Here is a 25,779-nt window from a genome sequence, read left to right as displayed (position 1 = left end):
CAGAGCATTTTCCCTAGCTGGCCCCACTATATGGAACTCCTTACCGCCTGAACTCCGCATTGAGACCTCTACTCCTAAATTCAAAAAGAACCTCAAAACCTGGCTGTTTCTTCAAGCTTACCCACTTTCCCCCCATCCCACGCAGAAACATCACCAACAACAAGCGTGTAACAAGTCAAGTAACTGACCAGGAATGCCTTATCGATGTATGACTAAGAATGCCTGCTGATTTTGTACTTTGTACTCACCTATTTTTGTATATAGTTGATTGTATCCATTTAATTTTTGGAATACTGCATCGCCTAACCAGTATTTTACCCTCCCCCTGTTTAATGTATTCTTATGGTTACATGTAAGGGCCCCCGCCCGAAAGTTATTTATATTCTGCTGTTATATGTAAGGGCTCCGCCCAAAAGCTTTTGTTCTTTGTGAACCGATGCGATGTGCATACGAACATCGGTATATAAGAGACTTTAAATAAATAAATAAATAAATAAATAAAAATCTTCTAAACTGATGAAGTTGATTTATATCAAACATAATAAAATATCAGTTGGCTAGCTCAAATGTTGACAAACTTAAAATGCTCGCTGCAAGCATATGTGCTAAAGGGGAATACAACTTCTCTGTAAAAACCAAACAAATGTTGTTTTTTAAAAAAATCTGTATAATGCTGGAGTCAGTCTATATAGCCAAGTATGTTACTAACAATAATTACAGCTGCTAAGATAGTAACATTTTTAGTGGTTATTTTCCTAGTGATTTGTGACTTGGCAACCACTGGGAGAACGCTTGTTCTCCATGTGTGAGCTTACAACACCCTGCCCAGTCTATCAGAAGGCTGCTTGCTCTTCCCAATCCATTTCCATAAATTTCCAAAATGTATTGAGAAATTATAGTCTCCTTTTATATAGGCCGTTTGCCCTATATATTGCTATACCCTTAAGTGTGTGTGTGTGTAGGGAGAAAATGTTTTCGGCTGCCTTTTGTGCTGTCAAAGCTGAAATGCCTCTAAATACATTTGTAACTATATAGAAACGTGTAAACTGATTGCATGATGATGATGTTGCTTTTACATAATGTGCAGTTAACAGTAATGTCGAGCTCAATAAAATGTAACTTTCTCAGAACTTTCTAAAGCTGTAACTAAACCAAAGGAGATTAGCATTACTATTAAATTTTTCTTCAAAGTTGAGAAAAGAAGAAAACGAGTAATTTGTGTCTCCCCCTTCCCATTTTCATTCCAGGTTTAGAATTGATTTCCCTTCAGAGCAAGTCACAGGACGCCTCCTGTCTTCCAGCATTGAAAGTGTCTGATATTGATCCCAGAATGCAATTCACGGCACTGGAAATAGCAACTGCAGGTTAATGAGATCACAATCTTTCCTTGGAGGGTTAACTGAGCTGGTCAAACTTTGTGTTTTATGTAGCTAAGTGGTGCTTATTTATGAAAACAGTAGTACTGTTAGGCCTAGTAAAAAAAAAAAAAAAAAATCCATCTTCTCTGCATGAACACTGGGAGAAATTTTATCAATGTGGGAGTTATTGGGAAGGTTCTTTAATGTCTAAAGATGATTTTTTTTTCCTGACAATCTGCAGTTTTACATACATCACATTTTAAACCTGATGTATTGGTTTGGGGGAAATGTAGCAAGACTTGTCAGACACTGAATGCAAGAGGTGCTAGTGAGAGAGCTTGCAAAAGGGGACATGTCTGATCAATTTTGTTATCCTCTAATATCTATAGCATGAAAAAATGATTGTAGGTAGTAGCTAGGGTCACTATTTTCTCAGCTGTTTAAACTTTTTAAAAATTTTGATCAGTTTGACTCTTGAATTTTGTAAGCCAGCAAAAGGCAAAGGAACATAGACAGATCAGTTGACAGATCAGTTGACAGTTGACCATCAGCAAAAAGAAAAAAGCAACTTATACGCGCTTTAATGTTGGAGCGCTTTAACGGTAGCAACTTATCTTGTCCTTTATTGTGCTGATGGCAGTATGCTGAGAGTTGAGCGAAAATGAATGAATGTTGAGATCAATGAGTAGAGACTTCTGCCCGACATGGCTCGTGTTTCGGCTGCTTCATCAGGGGGCTGGCACTATCTTTTAATTTTATCTCCACAGCTAAGGTGAAAAAGCATACAATTACAACCCTTCATATTTATGACAGCCAAAAAAAAGACATCAATGAACCGTCATACATACTTTCCACAGATTTACGAATCGTTCTGCTCATTTCAATCTCAGTTCATTGTTGCCCCAAATATGGTCCTCCATTTTGATTTTCCCCGGGCTCTATTTAAACCCAACCACGGGATATTGCTAACAGCCAATCACAAAATCAAAGACTGGACAGACTTGACTACCAATAGAAAAAATGCAGACAGGTTGTAATTGGTTGCTTTTTCACCTTACCTGGAAAGAGTGCCAGCCCCTGATGAAGCAGCCAATGAAACACGAGCCGTGTCGGGCAGGAGTCTCTACTCATTGATCAACATTCATTCGTTTTTGCTCAACTCTCAGCATACAGCCATCAGCACAATAAAGGACAAGATAAGTTGCTAGCGGTAAAGCGCTCCAACATTAAAGCGCGTATAAGTTGCCAGCGGGAAAACACTTTAAAATTGAATTTATAGCAATTGCTGACAAAATCGGAACCGCATATGTTTTTGAAAGAACTCTAAAATAGTAGCGCTAAAGCGCTTAGTAATTGCCGATAAAACTCCTAAAGTACAAGAACGTTAAAAAGAAACACTTGCTCATTTTCAAAAAAAGGAAGAAAAAATAAAAAAAAATCTGTGAATGAGACCTACTGTGAGTGAGACCCATGATTATATATAATTCAAAGATGGTGAATTAATATACCTGTAGAATTACAGTAAGAGCTATCGTTTATTAGTGTGAATAAACATCGTTACCTCCACTAAATATATATGAGGTCTCTACTCACTATATAAATTCAGATATTAAAAGTTTCCATTTATATGATGCTTTTCAGCATCTAGTGTTTGGTTACATCATATTAAGCAGTTCTGTTAATAGTACTTCTTTCTATCAGACATCTCTTTTATCCACTACCACATGAACAATCTGTATGGCTGAGTCTTGAGGTATATTTGTATACAAGGAAGAAATATCAGCAGTAACCCACCACCATTCCTCTTCAATACCATCCAACTGATCTAATATTTTAATGAAATCCGCTGAGTCCTTGACATAAGAGAAACAATCTGTTGTACACTCAGTTGTAGGGAGGAGGGAGATGGTTATATGGATGCTGTCCCCGGCACAGGCAGCCCGCCTTGAGGCAGGGGTCGCTTGTGTGGATGATGCCTTATATGACCTTGTGCGGACCATGGCACGAAGCATGGATTTGGTGGTGGCGGCCAGATGGCTGTTGTGGTTGTGCAATTGGTCAGTGGATCTCTCATCCAAGTCAGTTATGTAATTTTCCCTTTAAGGGCAAGCTTTTGTTCGGGGAGGACCTCGACCAGCTCATGAAATCCTTGGGGGAGACCAAAGGCAACAGACTGCCAGAGGATAAGAAGTCAACACTGAAGCCTTTCTCCTCTTGTCCCCGGTTTCGAGAGTGAAGACTATTCCGCTCTGGCAGATCTGCTGGACCCTCAGTCACAGCAGTCATCAAGCAGACAGCAGTCCTTTCGAGGTTCCGGAAAGTCTTCTAGAGGTGGGTCTGCACACGGAGTAGGCGGAATCAAATCTTCCAATGAAGTCAGGCAGGTCCACTCCTCATCTTCGGCAATCAGGGCAGACTGTCCCTTTTTTACAAGGAGTGGATCAAGATCGCCTCTGACCAGAATGTGCTAGAGGTCATCAGGGTTATGCCTTAGTTTTCTCACCTTCTCAGGTCGGTCTTTCTGGAGTCACGCTGTCTTTCCCAAAGCAAGCAGGTGGCAATCCAGGAGACCCTTCAACGGGTTAAGTCTAGAAGCTGTAGTCCCTGTTCCGGTTTCTGAACAAGGACAGGGAAGGTACTCCATTTATTTCGTGATTCCAAAGAAAGAGGGCATCTTTCGGCTCATCTTGGACTTCCAAAAGGTCTACCGGAGTTTGAAGGTATCACGATTCTGGATGGAAACTTTGAGTTCTGTGATTGCGGCATTCCGAAAAGGAGAGTTTTTGCATCTCTGGATCTCACCGAGGCTTATCTGCACATCCCTCATCTGACAGGACTATCAGAAGTTCCTCTGGTTCAAGATGCTGGGTCAGCATTTTCAGTCTCGGGCCATTCCCTTCGGCCTTGCCACGACTCCTCGATCCTTCATGAAGGTGATGTTGGTTGTTGTGGCAGCCCTGACAAAGGTCGGCATATTGGTGTACCCCTATCTGGACGATTGGTGATTGGCTTATCCGGGCGGTCGCAGGAGGAGTGCTTGTGCTCGATGTACGATCTCTATTGGAGTCGCTGGGCTGGATCATCAACCTGACGAAGAGTCACCTGGTACCTTCTCAGTCCCTGGAATGCTTGGAGGCCCGATTCGATACTCAGCTGGGCAGGGTGTTCCTCATAGCTGACAGGGTGATCAAGATCCGAGATCAGATAGCTTGCTCGCTCAGCCTCTCTGTTCCGAGGGTTTGGGATTTACCTGCAAGTCCTAGGCTCAATGGTCTTGATTTTGGAGCCGGTACCTTAGGCGTTTGCTCATATGCGCCCGCTTCAGAAGGCATTGCTCTCCCGTTGGAATTCCATGTTGAAGCAGTACTTTTTTTCCCCTACCTCTCCTGAAGTAGGCCAGATCCAGTCTAGCGTGGTAGATGTCGAGGGCCAATTTGAAGAAGGGAATGCCCCTCGAAGTCCCAGAATGGGTGGTGATCACTACAGATGCCAGTCTCAGGGGCTGGGGTGCAGTGTGTCTGGGCAGGATGGCCCAGGGCCTGAGCAGACCTGATCCATCAATTGGTTGGAGATGAGGGCGGTGGCAGGGCCCTTCAAATGTTTCATTCTTTTAAAGCTCAGCAAAAGGGTGAAAGTACAACGATAAAGGTAATCTAGTAACCTAAACTGTTAAAATGTGAATTGGAAATGACTCATTACACTTACCAATTAATATCATTTACAAACTTTGTTACTGACCCTAAAATGGCACCTATGTAACTTAAGATACGTTAGCCTCATTTTATGTGCCTTAATGTAAGCCGTTGTGATGGTTCCCACCAAACGACGGTATAGAAAAAAATGTTAGATAAATAAATAAATTCCCTTGGGCCGAGGTCGGATGGTGTGAGTGTTCTCGGACATTGCGACAACAGTGGCATACATCAATCACCAGGGAGGAACCAAGAGTCCTGCTGTAGCTTGAGAGGCTCAGCTCTTGTTTGTGTGGGCAGAGCTTCATCTCGGGGGCATCGCAGCCTCTCTCATCACAGGAGAGGACAACATTCATGTGGATTATCTCAGCAGGTGACAGTTGGATCTGGGAATTCTCCCTGGAAACTTGGAGCCACGTTTGTGCCCGTTGGGGGACTCTTCAGCTGGATCTTATGGCGATGTGAGCCAATGCAAAGACTGAAAGGTTTTTCAGTCTCAGGCGAGAGACCGGAGCGATGGACCTCAACGCTCTAGTATGCCTGTGGCTAACAGGGATTCTTCTGTATGTTTTCCTGCAGTGGCCACTCATAACACGAGTGCTCAGATGGAGAGAAAAGCATCCAGGATCTGTGATTCTGGTAGCTCCGGAGTGGCCACAACATCCATGGTTCGCCAATCTGGTGCATCTGGCAGTTGATGGACTGTTGAGGCTGGCTCATTTGCAAGGTCTGCTATGCCAAGGTCCCATGTTTTTGGATTGGGTGGATCACTTCTATCTCGCGGCCTAGCTTTTGAAAGGCGGCAATTGCAGCTGAAGGGGTATTCGGAGCCAGTTATTGCAACCCTCCTTCAGGCTTGTCGTCCTGCCACTTCCATGGCTTATTCTAGGGTGTGGATGGTTTTTGAGATCTGGTGTGGTCAGCAGAATGTGGATTTGTTGTGGTCTTTCATCCCGCAAATTTTGTCCTTTTTACAGCAAGGCTTGTTCAAAGGGGTTGGCTTTTAGCTCGCTTAGAGTCCAGGTCTCTGCTCTGGGTTGTCTCAAAGGAAAGGTGCAGGGCAGGCCTTTGGCTTCCCATCCCGACGTTGTGCATTTCCTGAAAGGCGTTAAGCATGTGTGTCCGGAGTGGAATCTCAATTTGATGTTGCGTTTTCTTTGTGAGGCTCCCTTTGAACCTTTGAGTCGTGCTTCTTTAAAGCTCCTTACCTTGAAAACTGTCTTTTTGGTGGCTATTTGTTTTGCCAAGCGAATCTCGAAATTACAGGCCCTTTCTTGCCACAATCCTTTCCTGCGGATTTCTACCGCCAGGGTCTTTACGTACGGTGCCTTCGTTCCTTCCTAAGGTTGTTTCTACCTTTCATGTGAATCACAGACTGTGGAGTTTCCTGGGTTTCTGGATTGGTCTCATGATTCCTCTATGGGTGGGGATCTCTATCTCTTGGATGTTAGGCGTGCCCTGTTGCGCTATCTGAAGGTCACCAATTCTTTAAGACAATCTGATCGTTTATTTATTTGTTTGTTTGTTTTGTTCGGTGGACCTAAGAAGGGAGAGAAAGCGTCCAAAGCTTCACTGGCTTGCTGGTTGAAGGAGACTGTTACCTCTGCCTATATTGCTAAGGGGCTGCTTGATTCCGGTGGGTCTGAAAACTCATTCCACTCACGCTCAGGCGGCGTCGTGGGCTGAATGTCAGCTGTTGTCTCCTCAGGAGATATGTAGGGCCACTGTTTGGTCCTCACTTCACACTTTAAAAAAACAAGGATGGATGTACGTGAGCCGGAAGCAACGTCCTTTGGGCAGAGTGTGCTGAGAGCGGGACTTTCTGGTTCTTGCCCGATGTGGTGGAGGGGGGCTTTGATACATCCCACTTGTCTAGACTGATCTGGGTATGTTCAGGAAAGGAAAATTGGTTCTTATTTGCTAATATTCGTTCTTGTAATACCACAGAACAGTCCAGAAGCCCACCCGTGGTATCTTTGCCAAAAGACTACTTGTTCTGCTGCTGGGTCTATGTGCTCTTCCGAAGAGATTTGTAAAAATAAATAAAAATAAAACAAATTTTGTTAGCTGTTTCTGAAGTTGCAAAGTTTCTGGAGGTGATATTTACTTTGGTTGGTGGCTATCCGGTTTAGGGGTATCCATCCTGGGGTATTAGTTTGCCCTGTTAAATTATCTTGACTTGGGTACAGGCCAATACTGAGGGACTACAGGTGGTACTCAGATAAGTAGCAGTGCCCAAAGATTTGTCCTCTGCCTCCATCTGCTGGTAGGGATGAATAAAACCTGCTTGTCTGGACTGATCTGTAGTATTACAGGAATGAAAATTAGCAGGTAAGAACCAATTTTCTTTTATGGCTGTTGCCATAACAACCATCCATACCACCATTCAGCAATTCAAGAGTGCTTCCCTGCTGCCCATCACCAACTTGAGGAACTAGGCTAGGCTTCACACTTATTTTATTAGAGTGTGATGGATTGAAACTGGGTTTAATTATTTAGTATTCACAAGATATCCACAACATTGTGTCTTTATATATTGTACACAAAAGTGTTTGAAAAAGTTATCGGTGAACCTTTAGTTTGAAAATACATTCTCTTATCTAAATAACTATAGAATTTTTTGGAAGCACTCAGATGAGTATTAATGTTTTCCTTTCTGGACTCCTTCCTCTGTCACACTTCCCTTTTTTTTTTTTCTCTCTTCCCTGTCCTCTCCGCTGCTGTACACTTCCCATAACATCTGCTCCAATAGTCCCATGTCTTATATCAGTAACCCACTTCAAAAATAAATCCTCCTTTCTTTACATAAGGCAATGTATTTTCCTGGGACAAAGGTCTTTATCATTGATATTGTTATTGTAGCCAAAGACTATTTTTAGGTGTTAAGAGTTTTGAGGCCGAAGAGATTTCTGAATCTCAAACTTTTTTTTTTCAGCTGACCAGTTTTCGTTTAAGTGCAGAGTTCATGTTTGAGATTTGAGGCGGCAGTAGACTGGTGCAGCCACTATAGGGTGGTTATAAAGGGGGTGGTCAGATTTTGGTGCCCTTTTGAGTCAGAATGGCGGTATTCCTCTCTGGCTCTCCCACTTGTATGTGCCCTTCTGTTTCCAACCAGGTCCTCTCTCACTGCTCAGTGAAGAGCCTTACTGATACTCATGAGAAATGGTTCTAGACATGCAGTCATATCAATTTTCTGTTCTAGAAGTTACTGCTCCTCTTTGACCTCACCTAGAATGTACTAACTCTCACGTTTCTCTGCACTGACAAGTAACTCCCATATACCAATCTTGGTTGTACATCCCTTTGAAGCTAGCCAGAGGAAACAAGAGAGAACTGACATGCTCAGTTTATCATGCTTAACATTATTTAGCATGTCCTTGGTAAGTAGCATGCAAATGCTATTTAGACAATACAGTTGTGTTTCCGTGAATGAGAATAGTGTCACCATGCTATTTCTGATATATTTTTTTTTTTTACCACAAACATGCTAAATCTTTTTGCATTGCTCATTAAGTGGATTTTTTTGAGCCCACACTAAAATAGGTTTTGTGTAAGTGTTATTGCATAGGCCAGTGGTGCCCAAACCTGTCCAGTTAGTTGGGTTTTCAGGATATCTGCAACGAATATACATGAGATAAATTTGCATACAGTGGAGGCAATCTATTTCTTGCATATTCATTGCAGATATCCTGAAAAGCCAACTGGCTAGGGCTCCCCCAGGACAGGTTTGGGAACCTCTGGTAATGGGCCCTTCCTTTCCTTCTCCCAGAGAACGCCTGCTCTTTGCCAGCCATGATGCATGACCTGAGTTCAAGACTCGTACTCTAATCTCAATTAGACCAGTTCATATCTATTTCATAATGTCTTAGAAAGAGAGTATACATATTGTCTTTTATGTTTTATTTGTTTGCAGCTGGTGACATTCCTGTGCAGTACTGTGAACAGCCAACCAATGGCATGATATATTTCAGAGCTCTTTCTAGCCTCAATTCACTTCCAGAAGAGCTGAAACCATATGTGCCTCTCTTCTGCAAGGTCATCACTAAGTAAGGCAATTATGAGATTTAATTTGGGGCTGTGCAGATGTTGTTAAATCATGTTCATAGTGCGTTTTTTCCCATTGTTTCTTTGCCTTCTTTAACGTCATTAGTATTTTATGTATCACAGGACATAAACCTTAATTTTAAGTGCTAAAACCTGCTATAGCTGTTTGCAGTCAGGACTTGCCCATCTTGTCCTTATCTGACTGGTATTTGGAGCATGCTATTATAACGTATATTCTTCTTTAAATGTTAATATGTATTGGTGAGGGCTGTAGATTGTCGGTGTTGATATTAATCCTAATCTGAGGACAGATTGTTTAGGAGAGGATGAATACATGATGACCAAATCTTTAGTAGGGGGAGGTGTTAAAGTCTAGAAGAAAAAGCTATTTTATTGTCTAAATATTTTTAGAGAAGTTTCTTTGATATTGCTACTAACTGGGTGAAGTATTAGCATCTTGAAAATTTGTAAAATATAAATATTTTATCTAGTACATCGGTTTTAAAGGTTTTCTCCCATTAGTGGTATTGCTCCCTGGTATTACTTCTGATAGTGCCATCCTATTGAAGGCAACTGTATTTTCTTAGATGAGGCTTACTGTTGCATTAGTCAAACGTAATTGAAGCAAATAATTTTATATATTATAAGTTTTTTGATACATCTCAAATACAGTTCTGTGCTTGATATTCTCTTACCGGTAATTTTACTTTTAGAATTTTAGTATAAGTCTGGCTTTTCTCTGGCAGTGAAAATTACGCCTTACTCAGTCTGCGCATCTTGTTTGAATTTTGCGTTTTCACAGGATGGGTGCTGGGGTCTACGATTACAGAAAACAATCTCAGCAAATAGAACTGACCACTGGAGGAATGTCGGTGTCTCCACAGATCATACCAGATGATTCAAACCTAGATGTTTATGAACAGGTAAAAATTAGCAGAAGTATATCCAACAATTTGATGCACAGTAGATAAAGGATTGTACATTCTGTTGTAAACTCGGGTTTATGGTTAATTCACAATGATTGTGCATTAATAGTTTGAAAATGAAAGCATATTTATAATTTAGCCAAGAAGTGTCTATTGAGAATTGTTTAGCATTAAGATCTCCTTCAAGATCAGTCTAAAATATAACTTATGACTATAGGTACCATGTCCAAACATGAGTGGTTCATCTCCAAATCTGTGGTGTCACCTGGATAAAGAATGTTGTGATATAATTGGCAGAATCCTAAGGTGAACATCTCGTTTATGGAAAATGTCTTCAAATTTGCAATTTATTGTATTTATTCGTATGAATTTTGGCACAATTTTGGATGTTGCCTGGAAAGATATTTCAGATGTCGACTACTCTTTTGGAAAAAAATGAGGTATTTTCCTGAACATACCCAGATCAGCCCAGACAAGTGGGTTTTGCTTCCCTACCAGCAGATGGAATCAGAGAAACAAAACTTTGAGGCACTGCTACATAAGAGTGCCACCTGCAGTCCCCTCAGCAGCCCTGCAATCTGAGATTAAGAAAGAGAAATTGAAGAAGGAGAATTTGAGAGGAAGCTCCCTGAGGTGTTAGGCTCCTTGGTGGACCATCCCTTAGGTTGAGCCGGGCATCCTGGGGGTTGGGAACCACTACCTTGTGCTCGCCTGCATCATGCCGGGGGTCCAGAAAGCCAGGGAACTGGTTCCCTCAGGGCCTCAGAGGCTTCTGTCTTCAAGGCCCCGGAATCAGGGATGTACCCCTGTGTGTGGTTTTTGCCTTTGTATCTGTGATTTTAAAGTTAAAAAAAAAAAATAGGAGCAGAAAGGCAAACAGCTAGTTGCTGGGGCACGGAAAATACGGCCATGAGGCAGTGAGCTTTGCAGGCCTTGGCAGACAGAAGGTAATTACTGTGCCGATCTGCGTGTGTCCTGGGGGAGCTGCGTTAGCGACCAGGCCTGTAGCGGAGGAGGCGCGGCAGTGGTTAGTGTGCCATGTTTGTTTTCCCACGTGTCTTTGGGGGCCATGCTGAGGCCGGAGAACAGCAGCCTTTCCTGCCGGTGCCCAGCTGATTTTTCTGTGCTGTGGGAAATGGTGCAACATAGTTTAATAAAAATAAAAAGGCGCGCACCAGAGCAGCTGCAGGGCAGCCATTGATGCGGGAGCATGTGGTATGGCGCCCAAACCACGCAGAGAAGTGTGCCAAGCTGTGGGCTGGAGTCTACACGCTTGAATTCTCGCTCCCTCTGTCTTGGTTGCACTTCGGGAGAGAAGAGTTCCTCAGCAGGGGTGTACGGGGGGAAGTGGATTTCCCACCTTTTGGAGGGGACGTTGGTGTTGGCAGCCGAGGGGTTTAGGCGGTCCCATGAGGTGGCTGGATCCACGGAGGGCCACGGGCAGAAGTCCTGTTAAACTAGGGAACCCAGAGATTCCCCTCCTCTGTTTTCCTCCTGTGGTTCAGGGGGTCGCTGATGAGGGGGGACTCTTGACAGCCTGGAGTGGGGGATGGATGGCCCTAAGGGATTTTCGCCGACATTTATCCTCTTGATGCATAAAGCCTTCTTGGCAAAGAAGGGGACAAAGGGGAAGCGGGCGAGAGTCTGGCCTCCCCAATCAGCGCCAAAGAAGTCTAAGAAGGCTGCAGGTGGATACGGGACCTACTACATCGTCTGGGACTCCGGGCAGAATTGGAGGTGAACCCCAGGGATGATCCGCAGGATGTACCTTTGGACCACCAGGGAGTGGTTCCAGACACTGACTTGACTGTGGCACTGGGTGTGGACCCAGATGTAGCTAAGTGCAACCCAGATCTGGCTGAAATATCAGATGGGGATGATCCTTGAACTGTCTGTTTATTTAAGGAGGTGAAACTATGCCCTCTTATTCCCCAGGTCTTGGAAGAATTGGGGGATAACATGACTCAGGAGGGAGTAAGTCTGTTCCTGGATGGGCTGAGACCCCCCCCCCCCCCCCCGAGTGTCTTTCCCTTACCTAAGAAGATCAGGAAGTTGGGAAGCTATATCCGCTGATGGAGGAGACTTTGGAGATACTGCGGGTACCAAAGGTGGATGCTGCGGTGTCGCTGGTCACTTAAGACTACCATCCCGGTGGTGGGGGCTGCAGTTTTGAAGGATGTTGGAGATTCACCTAAAGTGGATGTTTGAAGTCCCCATGCTGAGTCTTTGGGCCGCCGTTTGTGCCAGCTTGATGCAGAGGGCCTGTCTTTATGAGGTGCAGAAAGCACAAGATCCGGCTTCGACAGGAGATGGTTCCCTGCAGTTGGCTCGTTTAGAGGCTGGGGTGACTTATGTAGCCGATGCATCCTATGATTTGGTTTGCATGTCAGCCAGGAGTATGGTCTTGGCGGTGGGAGCCTGCAAGCTTTTGTGGTTGCGCAATTGGTCAGCGGACGTCGTCGAAGGCTCAGCTGTGTAATCTCCCTTTCAAAGGGAAGCTTCTCTTCGGGGAGGATTTGGATGTTGGGGGAATCTAAGGGGAACAGGCTGCCTGAGGATAAGCGCACTAGTAACAAGATGTTCCTGCTTCAAACCCAGTTCAGGGATTCAAGGAGATTTCGGTCTGGTAAGTTACCTCCAACGTGTCTGCGAAGCCAATGGGCAATCCCCAGTAGTCCTTTTGTGGAGGCTGTAGAGGCTCCAGGGATGGTGCTGGTCAAAGGGGCCAGTGGTGGAAAGTCAACACAAGGAAGCCAAGGTGTCCCACTCCTGCATAGAAGCTGAAGGGGGCAGCGGACCAGGATTACCTCGGACTGTTGGGTGCTAGAGGTCATAAGATAGATGGTTATGCTTTAGAATTTTTGTGCTCTGTTAGGGAGGCCTTTCTTGAGTTTCACGTGGTCTCTCGCAGAAAGTGGGAGGCTGTGTGGTGGACGCTGCAAAGGTTACTGGATCTACGTGCCATAGTGCCTGTGCCGAGTAAGGTACAAGGACAGGGCAGGCACTCCATTTACTCCATGGTTTCTGAGAAGGAGGGTACCTTCTGTCCCTTTTTCAACCTGCAGAAAGTGAACAGGGCCCTTCGGGTGCCGAATTTTCGTATGGGGACACTGCGCACGGTTGTAGCGGCTGTCTGCGAAGGAGCGTTCCTGGTGTCCCTGGACTTAACGGAGGTGTATCCTTCATATTCTGATTTGGATGGACCATCAGAAGTTTCTTCGTTTCATAGTGCTGGGTCAGCATTTTCAGTTTTGGGTCCTTTTCGGACTGTTGACTATGCCATGAACTTTCACTATGATGATGATGGTGGTGGTGGTGATGGCGACTGCGGCCCTACGCAAGGAAGGAGTTCTGGGTCGTCTGTATCTGGACGATTGGCTTATTTGAGTAAAGTCGGTGATGAACACCTTGCATTCACTAGGTTGGGTCATAAATATGTCAGAACCATCTGGTTCTGACCCAATCCTTGGAGTATCTGGGGTTTCTATTCAATACTAGGAAGGGCAGCATGTTCTTGTTGGAAGATCGAGTGAGGAGGTTGCAAGCACAGGTGACACGCCCTCTTCGTCTTATGTTGCCAATGGCTTGGGATTACTTTCAAGTGCTCGGTTCCATGGCATCCACGTTAGATTTGTTTCCATGGGTGTTCGCGCACATGAGACCTCTGTGGCGTGCTTTGTTGTCCAGGTGGGATCTGTTTTCGGGACAGTATCATCTGCCATTGCCCTGCTGCAGAATCTAGGTCTACTCTCTTTTGGTGGCTGTCTCAGTGCAAGCTGATGAAGGGAATGGACCTCACATCCCTGGTCTGGGTGGTAATCACCACGGACGCAGGTTCGTGTGTTTTCAGACAATGCGACAGTGGTAGCTACATCAACCATCAAGGCGGGATGAATAGTCAGGCAGTAGCTCTGGAGGCACGGCGTTTTGTTCGTGTGGGCAGAGCGCCATCTGGAGGGCATAGTGGCCTTGCATGTCGCAGGTGCGGAAAACATACAGGCAGACTTCCTCAGCGGCAGCAACTGGACCAGAGGGAATGGGAGTTTCCCAAGAGGCTTGGAACCGCATTTGTGCCTGGTGGAGTGTTCCCCAGCTGGGCCTCATGGCGACACGGTTCAATGCAGACTGAGAGGTTTCTCAGTCACAGAAGAGTGGTCTGTTTGGTGGGCGTGGATGCTCTTAGTGTGCCCTTGGCTGTTGGGGATCCTGCTGTACGTGTTTCCTCCTTGGCATCTGGTCAGTTGAATTCTGAGGCATATAGAGGTGCATCCTGGTTCCCTGGTATTGGTAGTGCCCGAGTGGCCATGGTGTCCGTGGTTTGCAGATTTTTGGTGCATCTGGCGATGGTCGTATCCCTTCGGCTGGCTCATCTACCAAAGTTGCTGTGTCAGGGGCCCATATTTTTGGATCAAGAGGATCACATTTGTCTCAGGGCTTGGCTTTTGAGAGGTGGCGTCTGTGCCTGGAAGGTTATTCGGAGCAGGTTATCTCCATGTTTCTCCAGGCTTGTTGACCTGCCACTTTAGCATATATTCAGGTCTGGAGGGCTCTTTTGAGTCTTGGTGACTTCAGAGACAGGTGCATCCCCTGTCAGTAGAGGTTCCTCTCATCTTGGAATTTCTGCAACAGGGCTTGTCTAAGGGTCTCACCCATAGTTCCATTTGCGTTCAGGTGACAGATTTGGGCGCTCTTAAGGGAAATGGCAAGGGAGGTTCTTGGCCTCGCGTCCGGATGTGGTTCGTTTCTTAAGAGGTCAATCAACTTACGGACCAGAAGTTATGCCCAGTTTGGAGCCTTAATTTGGTCTGCAAGTTTTGTGTGGGGCTACATTTGAGCCTTTGAGGAGAGAGCGATGCTGAAGGCTTGTACTCTAAAGGCAGTGTTCCTGGTGGCCTTCTGTTCAGCCAGATAGGTTTTGGAGTTACAGGCTCTTGTCTTGCAAGAATCTTTATCCCAGGACAAGCAGGATGCTAGTCCTCACATATGGGTGACGTCACTGACGGAGCCCTATCCCGGAAAACTTTGTCAAAGTTTCTAGAAGCTTTTGACTGGCATCCTGAGCCTACTGAGCATGCCCAGCATGCCATGATCCCTCGAGCCACAGGGGTCTCCCTTCAGTCATCTTTTTCCTTGAAACCGTTAGCCTCGCGATTCTAGGAGTCCTGTGTGGTGATTTTTCACCTTACAAAAAAGTTCATAAACTGGAAAATACTTCAGACACCGTAGTGGTCTCCCTTTTTTTCCATCGCGGTAAGTCTTTTTGATTTTTCCGTCTGTTCCGATACAGTCAAACCGTGCCTGAAAGTCGTCGACGGCTGTCCGACTTTCACTATGGCTTCGGGTTTTAAAAAGTGCGCACTGTACTATATCGGCCTGAAAGTGCCTAGCAGTGGCAGCTGCCCACTTGCACAAGGAAGGAGTGCATGTGTTCCCTTACCTGGACAATTGGCTCATCAGAAGCCAAACAAAACAAGGGGCTCTCAATTCTCTCAAGCTCACAATAACTCTACTCCATTCATTGGGATTCCTAATCAACTACCAGAAATCCCACTTAACACCATCTCACCTGTTACAATTCATCAGAGCAGAATTAAACACCATAATGTCCAAAGCTTTCCTTCCAAAAAACTGCGCGGAGACACTCGCCTCGTTAGCAGGCTCTCTTCGCGCACACACTCAAATAACAGCTCATCAATGTCTCACTCTTCTGGGTTACATGGCCTCCCCAGTTCACGTCACTCCTATGGCCAGATTAGCCATGAGAGTCACTCAGCGGATACAAGCCATTCAACCACTGTCATATCCAATTCAAGTAACTCAACAACTACGGTCCTCGTTCCTTTCGACGAACGAGGAAAACTTGCTCACAGGCCTACCGTTCCAGCAACAGGTTACGCAAGTGACATTAACTACAGATGCATCCACCTTCGGGTGGGGAGCACACATTGGTCATCTGCAGACTCAAGGGACTTGGACAAAACTCGAAGCTACATTTCAGACAAACTTCCTAGAGCTTCAAGCTAAATATTATGCACTGCATGCATTCAAGAACTGCCTTTCACACAAGACTGTTCTGATACAAACAGACAACACAGTAGCCATGTGGTACATCAATAAAGAAGGAGGTATGGGCTCGTATCTCCTTTGACAAGAAGCAGTACAGATTTGGGACTGGGCCCTAACACACTCAATGTTTCTCCGGGCCACTTATCTAGCAAGCATTCACAACGTAGTGACGGATCGCCTCAGTCGTCATTTCCAACCTCACGAGTGGTCTCTGGATCCAGTAGTAGCTACCAAGATCTTTCAACGTTGGGGCAACCGACAATAGACCTCTTTGCATCACAAATGAATTACAAAGTGGATAATTTTTGCTCCCTGTTCAAGCAGAGAAACCGCTTACCCAGAGATGCCTTTGCTTGCCACTGGAACCCAGGCCTTCTTATATGCGTATCCCCCGATACCGCTAATAACCAAAACTCTAGTAAAGCTACAACAAGACAAAGGGTCCATGATACTCATAGCCCTGTATTGGCCTCGACAAGTATGGTTTCCCATACTCCTCGACCTCTCGATCAGAGATCCAATTCGCCTGGGTGTAGCTCCCAATCTCATAACTCAGGATCAGGGCAGGTTGCGTCATCCCAACCTTCAATCCCTATCCCTCACAGCATGGATGTTGAAAGCTTGATTCTGCAACCTCTCAATCTTTCAACTAACATCTCTCAAGTGCTTGTAGCTTCACGTAAACCCTCCAAACGAAAGAACTATTGTTCTAAGTGGAAAAGATTTACCATGTGGTGTACACAAAACTGCATTGACCCTTTTTTCCTGTACCACATCATCTTTATTAGACTATCTGTGGCACCTCTCATACTCTGGTCTCCAGACCTCATCTGTAAGGGTACAATTAAGTGCAATCTCAGCTTATCACAATACCATTGAGGATGCACCAATATCAGTACAACCCCTCGTTAGTAGGTTTATGAGGGGCTTAATTCAACTTAAACCTCCACACCGACCATCGGTCACGGAATGGGACTTAAATGCAGTCTTAACAAGGCTCATGCGTTCTCCTTTTGAACCCATGGATTCCTGTGATGTTAAATTTCTCACTTGGAAGACTATCTTCTTAATAGCCATCACATCTGCGAGAAGGGTCAGTGAGTTACAAGCACTTGTCACATACTCACCCTACACAAAATTCCTACATGATCGAGTGGTACTCCGTACACACCCAAAATTTCTCCCCAAGGTAGTTACGGAATTCCACTTGAATCAATCCATCATCTTGCCTACTTTCTTCCCAAAACCACACACTCAAGGAGAGAGGGCTTTACACACCTTGGACGGTAAACGTGCACTTGCGTACTATTTGGATCGCACTACGGCCTATAGGAAATCCACCTAGCTCTTTGTTTCTTTTGATCAAAACAAGCCTGGAAAAGCGGTGGACAAGCAAATTCTATCCAATTGGCTTGCAGATTGTATACAATTTTGTTATGAAAAACAGGCCTTCCTCTCCAGGGGCAAGTAAAGGCTCACTCAGTAAGAGCAATGTCAACCTCAGAAGCACACTATTGTTCAGAACCAATAACTGACATATGTAAAGCCGCAACATGGAGTTCCCTTCACACCTTTGCGGTTAACTACTGTCTCGACAAGGAAGGATGACAAGATTCAGCCTATGGACAATCTGTCTTAAAGAACTTGTTTCCAATATAATCCCAACTCCTTCCACATCCAACCTTTCATGATTTCAGGATGCCTCATTATTCCCAACAGTACACCATTCGTTGTGCCTGTTGCACAAGTTGTACACTGTTGGTCTACTACAAAGATGACTCGGCCTGTAGCTTGCTAATCACCCATATGTGAGGACTAGCATCCTGCTTGTCCTGGGATAAAGCAAAATTGCTTACCTTGAAATAGGTGTTATCCCAGGACAGCAGGGTGTAGTCCTCACGAAACCCACCCGCCACCCCGCGGAGTTGGGTCCGATACGTTTTATTATTTTATTTTTGACTAACGCCCATTGCTACAAACGAGACTGAAGGCAAGCAATTTTGCTTTCTGTGGATTTCCCATGATGGGGTTTCCTTGCGGATAGTCCCCTCTTTTTGGTCTAAGGTGGTGTCCTTTTATGTTAATCAATCAGTAGACCTTCCAGTTTTTCCGCAGTGGTTTAAGGATTCCCCTAGGGGCAGGGAGCTTCATCTTTTGGATATAAGGAGAACTCTGTTGCGTTATCTGGAGCTGTCGAATAGTTCTGGCACTCTGATCACCTTTTTGTCCTGTATGGGGGCAAGAAGAAGGGAGAGTAGGCCTTTAAGGCTATCATTTCCTGTTGGTTGAAAGCGCTATTTGCACGACCTGCATTTGTAAGGGCCGTCAAGTTCCAGAGGGGCTGAAGGCGCGCACTACAAAATCGCTAACCACTTTCTGGCATTGCTGTCACCTCAGGAGATTTGTAGGGCTGCGGTGTGCTCCTCGTTGTATACTTTCACCAGATATTACTGCATGGACGAGAGGGCACAGGAAGAAGTGTTCATTAGTGAGTGTTCTGCGTGCAGGTTTTCCGGATTCCTGCCCAGTCTAGGGATGCTTTGGTACATCCCACTCGTCTGGACTGATCTGGGTATGTTCAGGAAAGGAAAATTGGTTCTTATCTGCTAATTTTTGTTCCTGTAATACCACAGATCAGTCCAGAGACCCATCCAGTCACTACTGAAAGATTTTTTGCCAACTGGTGGTTCAAGTTGGTTTGCCTTTCAGGGTATTTGGGCAGTTGTTGATCATGGTTTGGGTTTTTCAGATTTAGTTTTTGGGAGTGTTTTGGGGGGTTCCAACCCTATAGTTTTCCCTGTTAGTCTGAGAAAGAGGTTTTGGGGTTACATCTTGGCTTGGGTAAAGGTCAATACTGAGGGAACTGCAGGTGGCCCTCTGTCATGTAGCAGTGCCTCAAAGTTTTGTTTCTCTGACTCTCATCTGCTGGTAGGGAGGCAAAACTTACTTGTCTGGATTGATCTGTGGTATTACAGGAACGAAAATTAGCAGGTAAGAACTGATTTTCCTTTCTGAAAGTATCCTTCCTTTCACCTTCATATCATGATGTTTTGTTCATGAATATGGGAAAAACTACATAGATGTCTGCACTAATACAATCATCGTTGGATTCAATAAACTATAAAAATGAAAACCAGACAGTCTTATCTATTTCCTTCCCTTCTTTTTGGTGGCCCTTTACATTTCCTTATCAACTTGCTAGACCAGCTTATGGTGCTAAAGGACATGCCTGACGACAATGGGTAAAGAGAGGTGCAGACAGGGCCCTTGCTTGTATTCTCTACCTTTTTTATTTTTTATTTTATTTATAATCCAATTTTCAGGTACTGCAAAGCGGATTACAATCAGGTAATGTAGTGTGGTCCCCCCAGAGGACTTACAATATAAGGCCTAGATTCATAAAGCCGCTATAGTTTATCACAGGGCTGTGGTCCTGTAATATTTTGCCCCTCCCTGAAAATTTTGACAGCAGTATCCGCCACCTTCTTTAGTCTTGTGGAAAAATTCTGCTAGACAAAAGAATGCAGTAGGGGCCTTCTAAACACGTGATGGAGGCCCCCCAGTACATGTGGCCCCCATCACTTTAAAGGGCTGTGCAGCCCAATACATTCCCCCCCCCCAAAAGAAAAATATTTCAAAATCACCTGGGGTCTTACTAGACCCCCCACCCTCACCCAGGACCACCATTTGAGGAGACCCAGCAAAAAAAAAGGTTTAAAAATAGAAAAAAGGCACCACACAGCGGTGACCCCCACTGACCCACCCTTTCTATAAAAAGTACAGAGTGGTAGGGGCCCCCTGACTCCTCAAAAATTACCTAGTGAGCTAGTGGCCCCCCACCCTACACCTCTCAACACCACCATATCTTTAAAAAAAAACATTGGTGGCCAGCAGGAGGGCCTGAGGAACCCCTAGCCCTGGGTCCTGTCTGTACCAAATTCCAAAATCACATGATGGGGCAAGGGCAGGGGACCATACCTAGACCATGTAACTCCTCCCAGATACACCCCAGAGTGCCTCTAACTTATCCAGCTAAATTCTGGCTTCCTACCTTATTAGCTGGCTAGAATATAGCCAGGTATGTGCCCAAATATTCATTTAGCTGGCTAAATGGTTTTGAATATGGACCTCTTTATTTCCATTATATTTTAAAACCATTATTCATGTAGCAGATGTTCATATGCACCCAACAAATGCAGGCATTGAGAAATGGTGATTTATATTTAAAAATGCTCAAGCTTTTATAAAAGATTACCACTCAGGCTGATGTTGCAAGATTTGTCATTATGCTTTGCTATGTTTTACACACAAGTGTAAATTGTTTTTGTTTTTCCTCTAGGGGGTACTCTTTTCATCACTTTGCTTGGATAGAAATCTACCAGACATGATGCATTTATGGAGTGAAATCTTTAATGAGTATGTTTATATATTACGAAACAGTTTTTCCACAATTATACAGTATATTTTGCTGTTTCTTAAGTTTGAATGATCTGTTTATTTGTGATTTATCCCTTTACTAAAGATTATTGATGTATTTTGCACAGTGCTGATGAATGTTTGTGGTTCAGAGTCCAACTTATTTTGGAGGGAGTAGCTTGGTTGAGACACTAAGCCTTTTTACTTCTAGCTTACCAGTTCATATGTGAGTTGGATTAGTAATAGGGCATAACTGCCCTCCAAGGAGGTGACCCACTGCAAGGTATATCTCCCATCTTATCTTTGGTTAAGGGAAAGACTATTAAATTAGACATCCAGGAGGAAGATTGTTGGCTGCCCCTATCCAGGAGCAGGGTAAGAGAACCTGCTTCTGGATATCCTCCTATGTGGTTCCCAAGGAGAGTCAAAACTGAAATAAGATCTTAAGAGGTAGAAGAACCTGCTAACCATGAGTAACAGAATTGTAAGTACTTTAGAGGATGCCCATCAGGAGTCTTCAGCCCCAGGGGAGGGGGAAAAGTTTACTCTCTCTGCAAGCACAGGATTTTTGGCCATCTGTAGAAAGGGGTTGCCTGCCCAGCTTAAAGGTTGCCCTGGCCACTGGGACCTCCATCTCACCTAAGCCAAAAAGGTGGCAAGATCCCTTGCCTATTTAGAGAATCCTGCAGAGATAGAGGTAAACACTGTAAATCATAGAAGAGAGATTGTAGTGCGGGAAACATTTATTGTGCCATCTGCAACTATTTAATTGTGTAAACTTAAATTTGGACACTAATCCACATAGCACACAAGAACAGAAATGACACCTCCCCTCTCTCCCAGGTTATACCAAAAGGATGTCAGCCACCCCTGCATTGGGACCCAATAGGAAACCTTTCCCCTCGAGCCAAAGGATCCACACCCTGAGGAAAGGGACACAGAAAAGAGCTAATCAGGGTTCCTTCCCCAAAGAACTTGCAAATACTTTTATGGCTCCAATCATGCAGGGCATATACACAGGGGTGGTGTTACACATAGGAGATTCTTTGTTGCAAAATAAGTGAAGGAAAGCTGGAGATCAACTATGGCCTATGGCATTGGCCTAAGGAAACAAATTGGATCTAATGGTCTTTATTTCCCATCAGGTTTCAGTTCTTATGACCTTTGTGCTATTTGCCAGTATAAAGATACACTAGAGAATTCTGAGAACAAGTTTTTACTTTGGTGGATTGAGAGATAGAGAAAAAAATGTTAAAAGATTTTAGAGTTGGCAAAAGGTGCCAGATTGCCAGCAAACGGAAGCAAAAATACTCTTTTCATCCACAGAGCAGATGAGGCTAGTGCCCATGCGTGATCAATGTGACTCCAATCTTTCCATTACATCAGGCAGCAAGGGTATTATTACATCTTCAATAGGACTAAAGCAATGTAATCAAAGTACTATTTAAAGGTATGAATGGGCCATTTCTGGGCATCCTGAACACAAGGTTCCCTGAATCCAGGAAAGGCTCTGGTGTCCAGCAAGGCTTCTATCACAAACAGATCAAAACCCCCAAAACAACCCAGAGAGATCCAAACCAGCTAGGGAGGAACACCCTCCCAACCCAAGTCAGGAATCCCAGGCTGGGTTAGTCTGTTTCCTCCAGCTGGGCCTGAAAATAGAACAAAAGGTCTGCATCTACCATCTCCTAACTCTCCAAAACGTATACAAGACTGCCTCCAAAATCTCAGAGAACTGTTAAAGCCTCCTAGGGGGATGGCCATTCCCAAGTCCCTCTGATGGAGGGACTGAATTTGAATAGGTCTTCCCCCCCCCATCCAATAACTTATTCTAACTAATGCTTCCCAGGGCTTACTGGTAACTGAAGAATGGCTCTCTGTTACATATGCTTTTCCCATGACTTCTGTTCCTGGTTTTGTCTTCCATCTCGTCTTTCATCACCTTTACTGGCAGGCTGTTCCATGTGACAAAGTATTTTCTAATATTTTTCAAGCTTAATATCTGTTTCTATAACTTTATTTTCACTGAAAAAGCAGGATGGTGGTCCTCGCATATGGGTGAGGTCACTGGACGGAGCCCTATCACGGAAAACTTTGTCAAAGTTTCTAAAACTTTTGACTGGCACACTGAGCATGCCATGATCCCTGCAGCCAGAGGGGTCTCCCTTCAGTCTCTTCTTTTCTGCTTCGTTGTTAGCCTCGCGTTTAAGGAGATCTGTGAGTTCTCTCACAAATATTTTCCTCACGGAAATTCGAAGTTTTCACTACAAAAATATTCCCTACACAGGTCTCCCTTCGACGTTCAGTGAGTATCGTTCTGGGGTTTTTTTCAGTCTGTTCCTGCCAACTCACCATCTGTACCCGCAGGCCACCGACCATTCCCGGCCTAATATTTTAATCATGGCCACGTGGTTTAAAAAGTGTCCAAACTGCCCCTGAATGATGTCTATTACAGACCTGCATGAAATATGCGTACTTTGCCTCGGTCCCAGTCACGATGTCCGCGGATGCTCCACCTGCGCACAGATGACTCCGAAAGGCAGGCGTGCAGACTCGATAAAATGGAGAACCTCTTCAAAAAAGTTACCCCATCGACATCTGCAAAGTCATCACCAATGCCAATCCTCTCGTCCATCGAGAAAAGTCACCAGGAAAAGAAGAAAATCAATGGCCATCCTTCACCGGCTCCTTCTGGGACATCAGTGGCTTCATCCTCAGTGCCAAGTAAAGATCGGCCCGGGCATCGGGGAAAAAGACTTCACCATCATCGGACCGACTCCATGCCAAGTAGAGGAACCGATACCGCATCGGCATTGATGGCTATCGATCCGATAATGAAGCGGGCCTGGGTACACTAGTCTCCGTGCCCCTCTGAACCTGAGGTACTCCCCACCGGGATCGGTGTTGGAGACTGAGCCACTACATATTCATGTGGCTGAGCCAGAAGCGTCCACCGTGCCTTCTCGTGTGACAGTGGATCCTATCCCAGTCTCCAGGGAAGAGCTAGATGTTCTGGTAAAACAGGCAGTCATCGAGGCATTCCGAAATCTACAGCCTCCACCGATGCCGGTCTCCACACCGACACCGGAGCCATCGGTGTTTGCGCCACTGTTAAACAGGCTTGATGCCTTGATCGGCGCCTTCCCAACACAACTGATGCCAATGACACCGATGGAACCTCCTATGACTCCACTGACAATAACCATTCCAGGTTCATCGGAAGACAAGGAATAGACATCGGACCCATTACCTGGTCCATCGGGACTTTCAAACCCCCATTGACAGAGACTTCCATAGTTGCCTTTGCCTCTTCCTGGTCCATCGGGAACACCGGACGTCGATTCCCATCGAAGCTGTCGATGTTTTCCGGATTACCATCGATGCAAAAGTATCCTCCTTCAAAGACATCGAAAATTTCATCAATGCCAAAACGTCCTATTATGCAGGATACTCTTCCTCCACCTGGGTCCCATTTAGAACCCCAGTATAATCCATGGGAAGATGTGGATACGGACACAGATACAGAAGATATCATGTCAGAGCCTTCTCCACAGGAAGAAAGAAGAAAGTCTCCCCCAGAAGACTTATCTTTCTCAAATTTCATAAAAGAAATGTCTGAGACAATACCATTTGACCTGGTTACAGAAGATGACACCAGACACAAAACACTGGAAGTCCTCCAATTTGTCAATGCCCCCAAAGAAGTCATGGCTATACCGGTCCATGAAGTGCTTTTAGATCTACAGCACCATCTTTGAGAACATCCCTGTACAGTTCCACCCGTTAATAGAAGAACTGATGTGACATACCTTGTACAGCACACACCGGGTTCCAAAAACCACAGCTACCACATCATTCAGTGGTGGTTGAATCTGCGCAGAAGAAAGCCAGAAAACAAAACCCTCATTCTTCTGCTCTCCCCCCCCCCCCCCAAGGGAAAGAACAAAATTTTCTCGATGTACCAGGCGGCAAAATATTCCAAGGCTCTATGCTAGTGTCACATATAACAGCCTATCAACTCTATATGACACAGTATCAGAGGAACCTGTGGAAACAGGTACAGGATATAACAGACAATCTTCCACAGCAACAAAGAGAACCACTCAATGCCATTATCCAAAAAGGCCTTGAGTCAGGAAAACATGTGATACGAGCGGCATATAATTCATTTGAAACTTCTGCATGCATGTCGGCTACAGGAATCGGTGCCAGAAGAGGGCTTGGTTAAAAGCTTCAGATCTCAGATCAGAAGTGCAAGATAAGCTGGCAGATCTTCCATGCACCAGAGACAACCTCTTCGGTGATGAAATTCAAGATGCTGTCTCACAGTTAAAAGATCACCATGAGACACTACGCCAGCTTTCAAAGTTACCGGCATCCATCCTCAGCTCAAAAGCCCATAAGAAAGGGACACTAGGAAGGAAACCCTTCTACCGACCTCATCGATACTACCCACCCGCATCTAGTGTGAACTACAAAACCACCTCAACGGGGACGTCCACGCCAGACAAAACAAACCAGGGCTCAACCACCCCCGCAAACAGGACCGGCATCGGGGTTTTGAAAGATTTCCAGAGAACAGCAGCCACTTCAACAATCCAAGCCCAGACTTGCCTGTAGGAGGCTGCCTCCATTATTTCAAACAAAACTGGTGCCTTATAACCACGGATCAGTGGGTGTTAGCCATCGTGAACAGAGGATACAGTCTCAAATTTCTCACGATACCTCCGGATTCACCACCCACTCCATTGTGGTCATGCAACAATCACACATCTCAGTTAGTCAGAACTCTCCAACCTGCTGAATTCCAGAGCTGTCGAAACTTTTCCCCGGTCTTAACAAGGCAGAGGGTTCTACTCCCGCTATTTCCTGCCAATTTGTTGATATTCCCCCCATAAGGGGGGAAAAAACCATGTCACCTCAGGGGCACAAAACAGAATTGCAGTTCACCCAGAAAGGCTGAACCCACAGCTCCTTCTGCACTTTTTTTTTTTAAAGCATCCCAGTAAAAGGCAAGATCTCCTTCTCATCCAAGGAAGTCAGCATGAGGGAGGGGGGAACACCCAGCATTCATGTACTGGTTGGCCCTCCTCCCCTAATGCAATGAAGAAGAGAATTCATATTGTCACCTCAGGAGCTGTCTCATCCAATAGGATCGGGGCTCTGCTTATCTGAGAGAGTAAGCACTGGCAATCACCTCAAGAGCAGATTTTGTCCTTCTCCTGCCTTGGTTAGTTTTTCTATCTGGTTGCAGTCCATGCAGGAGATAGGAATGAA

At 45.0% G+C, this 25,779-nt stretch overlaps 1 protein-coding gene across 1 annotated transcript in view; it reads left to right on the top strand.

Annotated features, from left to right (window-relative positions):
• PITRM1 (pitrilysin metallopeptidase 1) overlaps nt 1–25,779 on the top strand; it is a 206,640-nt gene that overhangs the window by 95,969 nt on the left and 84,892 nt on the right. Inside the window, exons 15-18 of the mRNA XM_029588546.1 lie at nt 1,248–1,364; nt 8,964–9,096; nt 9,897–10,017; nt 20,426–20,502. Of these exons, the coding sequence (XP_029444406.1) occupies nt 1,248–1,364; nt 8,964–9,096; nt 9,897–10,017; nt 20,426–20,502 (448 nt within the window). The remainder of the gene's footprint in view (nt 1–1,247; nt 1,365–8,963; nt 9,097–9,896; nt 10,018–20,425; nt 20,503–25,779) is intronic.

This window comes from Rhinatrema bivittatum, chromosome 2 (genome assembly GCF_901001135.1).
Source record: "Rhinatrema bivittatum chromosome 2, aRhiBiv1.1, whole genome shotgun sequence".
Classification (NCBI taxonomy): Eukaryota; Metazoa; Chordata; class Amphibia; order Gymnophiona; family Rhinatrematidae; genus Rhinatrema; species Rhinatrema bivittatum.
This window is presented reverse-complemented; position numbering and strand designations above follow the sequence as displayed.